Source organism: Gymnodraco acuticeps, unplaced genomic scaffold, assembly GCF_902827175.1.
Source record: "Gymnodraco acuticeps unplaced genomic scaffold, fGymAcu1.1, whole genome shotgun sequence".
Classification (NCBI taxonomy): domain Eukaryota; kingdom Metazoa; phylum Chordata; class Actinopteri; order Perciformes; family Bathydraconidae; genus Gymnodraco; species Gymnodraco acuticeps.
The window spans coordinates 95,829-101,828 of NW_022991601.1; the positions used below are offsets into that span (position 1 = coordinate 95,829).

Below are 6,000 nucleotides of genomic sequence, written 5' to 3' on the forward strand. Positions count from 1 at the left end.
TATACAATAAAATGTCTGATTCTTCCTTTTCAGATTGTTAAACATTTTGAGAATTGTTTAGTTTTCCATTCAGATTTTGAAATGACATAATGATTGATAGTTGAAGTAATGTAATTATGTTATCATCCCTTACTCTTGAATAAAGCGTAATGAAATAAACTTAATTAATGTTAAAGATTGAGGACACTGCAACTTTACAGATTACAGATTGATCGATTCATCACTGTGAATTTATACCTTAAACTGGGAATTTTAGCTGGATCTCTCATGATTCTGATTTATACCTCAATTTGATTTCTTATAATCCTAAATTGTGTTTTAATAAGTAATTGCCTTGAAGTAAATCTTTGAGATGTAAGTTGAATTTGGATTTGTGTTTGATGAATGAGATTACCTGAGTGATAAATGATAAAAGGTCTTATTTTGTAAACATATATTCTGCTATTATATTTTTGTATTTCATGTGTGTTTATTATTATACCTTTTGACAAAAATGCCAAACACTGAAGAAAGATGATTTTTTATTATGATTGACTGTATTCAATCAGGGTGATTGGAATGTTTTCAATCTTGTTTACTTTTGATAATTGATGCATGTGAGTTCACCCAATTCTGAAGATGCTTATTGATTTAAGTATTGACTGAAATATTCTTAGACTAATGTTAATTTGTTATCATAAATTGATAAAAAGGAGGTACTGTGAAAGAATATTTTAATCCAAGCTAAATGTTAAAGAGATATTCACAGATCTTTTTTTTATTTGTGAACATATTTAGCGTATTTGCAGACCCGTTTTACACTTGCAAATGTATTTGTGAGTTTGCAAATATTTTAAATGCATTTGTGGATGTTGTTTTACATTTACAAATCACATATTTACACACAAATTATTGTTATGTTCACACAAATAATTATGAGACATATCTATGCCCATACAGCTGCTACTCTTAAAGTGACAGGCCAAGTCTGTAACACGACGATCGTGAATTATCAACGGGGGGGGAGCAGTCTGTGGACCTGTAAGCGCAACACATTTAAATAATTGCTTTAAAGGGCATAATAATAATGACGATCGTCCGTTCTGTGATTTTCCAGAACACACATGTATGTTATGATATTAGGGTCATGCAGAGTGAGATGAGATCGCTGTCACTTTAAGAGAGAGAGAGGGGTGTGGCTTGTGCATGTGTTTGTGGATGGTAGAGCGACAGTGAGCTAGCGTGTGTATGTTTCTGGAAGTGAAACGAGGAAGCAGAAAAACAGAGTTCTGTGATGTATTTTGTGAAACAGAAGAACTAAATAAATGCAACGGCCTCCTAAGAAGAGCTCGCCTCTCTCCAGTCATTTAAGCTAAAGTGGGTTATTAAACCTGAAGCTTGTTGCTTCTGCCCTCCTCGACTACGGCCTGGGAGCCGACAGGAAAGTGCAACACACAGATGGCCAGTCCGCCCCTTTGTAGCATATTATTTCGATGAGCAGATCGCCACTGGGCTTTCAACTAAAGACACAGCTACGCAAAAACTGCGGCATGTGTACAGCTCGTTATCGGTACTGCAATTTGTGAAGTGCTTTCCTCCGTGGTGAAAGGATCTGCAATGCACCACGGAGGAAAGCGGCAGAAAGTCGCCTGGAGTTAAAGAGAGCGGGGCTGCGTTGCGTGCATGGCTTCCTTCTGCAGGTAACGGGGAGACGCGCTCTGGCGGTGGTCTCGTTCAGGATCCGAAAATAAAATAAAAATATTTTTGCACACTTATTCCTAGTGTGCCACTGGTTACGGTGCCGCGTGCCAGGAGTTACCGACCCCTGTGCTAGTGGATCGCCGGAGCTGTATTAGATTAACATTAACATGCTTATTGTAGTTGTAAGTGCACTGCCTTGCGGCCTGTAGCACCATCCTTGATGGAGCATATGTGTGGGCTGGACCAGTATTTTACAGGAAAGGAGTGAGCAGAGGGTAGAGTTGTCGATTCTTGTTCCGTTTTCTGTGACTATCTTCCTCACCCTCTCAGACTTTCAGTTGCGCGTGCTATACTAAAGAGACGCACTGCCATGGAAACCAAACAATGGTGTCGCTGTATTAAAGTCCGAGTGGAAACAGTCCTGAGTAAATCTGATTAGTCAGAAAATGGGAGAAATGCGGGAGAGGGCAATGCAATCGGGAGTCTCCCGCGAAAATCGGGAGGGTTGGCAAGCATGCCCAGAAGACCTGGATGCTTCATAGTGATGGAGGAGGTAGTCTATATACCTCGGTCCTAAGCCATTTAGTGATTTAAAAACTAGCAGTAGTATTTTAAAATCAATTCTTTGGCAGACTGGAAGCCAGTGTAATGATCTCAGAACCGGAGTGATGTGATCCACTTTTCTAGTGTCAGTGCCACTATTATGAGCCACTTTTCTTTCTATATTGTAGCCTGATGTGCACATCGACTGTCAAAACAGTTTCTCAGTCCAATGCTGTGGACAATCTCTGCTGTTCTTGATCTGTAGACCCCTTTGCCGACGTGTATCCTGGAGGACCTGGTAATCTAGTTTTTGTGGCTTTATTTAGTTTCCCGTAGCGTTGTTAGATTTCTGTTAGGGGAGGGAAGCTCAGGATCCTACGGCCCGTGGTGTGGCTGGCTCGGGCACCCTCCTTAGTTTCTGTTGGCCAGTCCTCCAGACCTTGTTCGTTTGCCTGTTGGCCTATGTCAGTAACGGCTGTACATTTAAATAAATGATCGCTGTTAAGTAGCCTACTGGACGTTGTGCGTTTTCTTTTATGTTGCGGGTCTCCCCACAAGCCACTATCACGGAGTAGGGGGCCGTAACCCCGTTATATGGAATACTTTGGCTAATTAGGAAACAATTTAGTTTGCATTTAATTGTGTTTAGCTGTGAGCAGGTCATCAGTTTTCCTTTTGTATTACAACATTAAAAAAGCAAACAAATAACAATTTGAATAATTTATTATCTCTTTGGGTCCATTGTTTCAGAAAGGTCGGATTCTGTTGCAGTGGTGTTGGACAGTGGGGGCACAGTCACATTAACCACAGCAGTTTGGAGGACTTCATCGAGCGCCGCTGTGTGGGTACTGTTCAGCGCCGCTGTGTGAGTACTGTTCAGCGCCGCTGTGTGGGTACTGTTCAGCGCCGCTGTGTGGGTACTGTTCAGCGCCGCTGTGTGGGTACTGTTCAGCACCGCTGCCTTCGACTGCAGGTGGGCCTCAGGAGAGGTTTTTTCTAGAAGTTCAGGAACTTCCTCAGCATCATCATCTGTAATCGCAGAAGAAATGTGTTAATGTAAAATGTGCATTCCAGAGTGCCATTTAAAAAAAAAGAGTTAAGACTTTTCACATTTAACCTTTTGTCGGTTCCATTTTGTCTTCGTCTTTAGTCTGCGCAGAAGCTAAAGTCAGAACGTCCAGCTGGTTTTGGGTCGATGATGAATCAGGAAGCAGTCCTTTCCTCTGATCTTTGACAGAAAAACAATTCAACATTAAGATTTAATTATGGGCCATTTTAATCTCAATTTAGAGATGGTTAAAGGCTTCAAATGAACAAAGAATAATTGAATACTGGTATTGACTTACCAACTCTGTTTATTCCACTCCTCCACTGGCTGCCATACATTGTAGATCTGCTGGTTTGATCAAGAATGGAAGAAAGCTCCTCTGTAGGTATGGGCCGGCTTTTCTGCTTGGCTGGCAAGACCATCATGGGACCCACTCTGGCCTGATGTTCCCACACTAACACAAACCAGCACAATGCATGTTAATTCAGTTACCCAGCCATCATCATGTCTAAAACCTATGCCAAAACATGTGTCAACATTGATCATTATGACGACATCTGCAGCCAATATTAAATCATACAAGTTTCTACATGCCTGTACTGGTCTTCAGTCCGCTCCTCCAGAGGGGTTCACGCTCTTCTGGCTTCACAAACCCTGGAGGCCTAAACTTGCTCGGGCTGCTGGGAGTTTGCTCAACTTCAATTGGTCTTTTGCATTGCCCACATAAGTAGTCATGACCATCAGCGGACCTCCATCTGATAAATTAAAAAACATTCAGCACCAATACTTTCTTTTGTGTGTGTAATTTGACATATTAGACTGGATCTCACTTGCCTTCCATTCACAAAAGTGCACGCCTTGGTTGTTGCATCTGTGCTATTTATTGGCACAGCATTCAGGTCACATGTGATGTAGAGCTATGAGAAAAGCAGGTGTTGGGAAACATGCACACACAATCATGTTTAAGGCAATTTAATAGAGCCTCACCTCCCCTCCGTCCTCATTATAAAATCTGAAGGCATCAATGGACATGTGGAGCTTGTCATCCTGTGTCCTGGCTAAGAATTGAGACCTTGAGCCTGGAAGCTGAGAGTCAACAAAGCACCTATGATGAGGACAAACAAAAAGAGCAACACTAAATTAGCACTCATTGACTACTATAACCAGAGTCTACATTACCCACAATGCAACTCCACCACTAACATTTCTAGTCATATAGGCAAGTTCTGGAAGTAGTTCTTTAGAGTCAGAACTGCACAAATCTGACCAGTGCATTTGCCAATAGTGGCACAGAAAGGATCTAGAATACAAAAGATTAAAAGCAAACCGCAGCTAGCCTTAGCTAATGGCTAACTTGAAGACGACACAAAAAGGACTGATCTTTTATTAACCTGTCACTCGAGTCAGCATTGCTTGCGTCTGAATTAAACCACTTGAAGAGCCTTACACATTAAACAGCTCCCTCTAGGGTCAGAAAAAGACTTTACTTTTTGGCATTTAGCAATTTGCAGCCTTACCCATTTTCAATGAAGGCATGCCTGGGGCTGGAGTGCATGTCAGGGCTCAGTGTAGCCACGCAGCTGCTCACAAAGACTCGGAGCCCAATGTGATGCCCAATTCTGACCGAGGCCTCGATGCTGATGGGCTCACCGATATGAAACACATTAGAGCCTCTTTTGTGCTGCCAGTCACCTGCACACGGACAGAAGAAAGTACTAAGAGCAAATAGAGACATGACAACGCATTACATGAGAAATGATCAAAACCCACTTGTCATGATTCTCAAGTTAAACTGCAACATTTCCACTGTAGCCTGGGTCGACATGAAGGGGATCCAGGTAGGCATGAGTGAAGAACTGGACAAACTGTACTTCCTAAGAAACAGAAAACATGCATTAAAAAAAACAAAACATCATTCAAAGATTTTTACAATGTGAGCTTTAAAAACAGAAAGAGACACAGACCTTTCGTAATGACACTCAATTCGAATTACAGACTCTTCCATTCGAACAACACCATATGGAGAAGCCTCAGGAGAGTATATGAGGAGGTTTATGTAGATCAGAGAGTCCTCAGTTACCTGTGGAGAGTAGACGTGTTTAAAACTAGAAGCTATAATGAATCAGATTAGAAATGAAATGTATTTAAAGTTACCCAGTGTCTGGTGCCGCACTCCACAAGTCCAACACTGATACTGTACTCATTTGCTGAAGACGCTGTAGCTCTGCAGTACTGGTTGTTGGTCTCTACTCCAAGGCGTAGCTCGTCACCATCAACAGGAGCTCCAACCGCAAACATATCGGCTTTGATAACAATCTCCAAAGAGTCTGGATGGCAGGTCACTCTGACGGTATTCACCTGCTGCGGTTCCTCAGCCGGAGACTTCTGCTGCTGCTGCCCGAGTTCTGACCTGCCTGTGTTCGCAAGGCTCTGAAACGAAGCATCTTGTGTGGGCGGGAAAGCAAAAGAGGAGCTAACACAGAGTCCTACAAGGAGGATAACCTGAAAATGAAAGGCCTCCATAAGTGAAACTGATAACAGGAACCTGGTCAGCTGCTCTCTGTCTTCCTGACAAACTCACAGTAGGCCTATGGTTCAGTGTGAGCGGTGGAGCTTTTTAAACTCTAGCCGATAATTATCCTCATCAGAGCAGCACACCTGCGTCCAATCAGACACCCATCAGCTTAATTGGCTGCACACTGAACTCAAAACATGAGGCCGATTGAGAG

General features: G+C 42.4%; 1 protein-coding gene across 1 annotated transcript; it reads right to left on the reverse strand.

Moving 5' to 3' along the window:
- Positions 1-2,928: 2,928 nt before the first annotated feature.
- On the reverse strand, positions 2,929-5,794 carry LOC117533944 (zona pellucida sperm-binding protein 3-like). The gene is made up of 10 exons (XM_034197978.1): positions 5,426-5,794; positions 5,236-5,351; positions 5,042-5,145; positions 4,789-4,963; positions 4,259-4,376; positions 4,106-4,188; positions 3,866-4,026; positions 3,570-3,725; positions 3,341-3,451; positions 2,929-3,252 (listed from the first exon to the last, which is right to left on the reverse strand). Exons 1-10 carry the CDS (start codon positions 5,792-5,794, stop codon positions 2,948-2,950), a joined length of 1,698 nt encoding a protein of 565 aa, XP_034053869.1. The 3' UTR covers positions 2,929-2,947.
- Between the last annotated feature and the right edge of the window lie 206 nt (positions 5,795-6,000).

Coding starts and splice junctions, on each gene's coding strand:
- LOC117533944 (XM_034197978.1), bottom strand. CDS start 5,794: ATGGAGGCCTTTCATTTTCAGGTTATCCTCCTTGTAGGACTCTGTGTT. Junction 5,146..5,235: donor ATTGAGTGTCATTACGAAAG/GTCTGTGTCTCT, acceptor TCTGTTTCTTAG/GAAGTACAGTTTGTCCAGTT. Junction 4,027..4,105: donor TGCACTTTTGTGAATGGAAG/GCAAGTGAGATC, acceptor TTAATTTATCAG/ATGGAGGTCCGCTGATGGTC.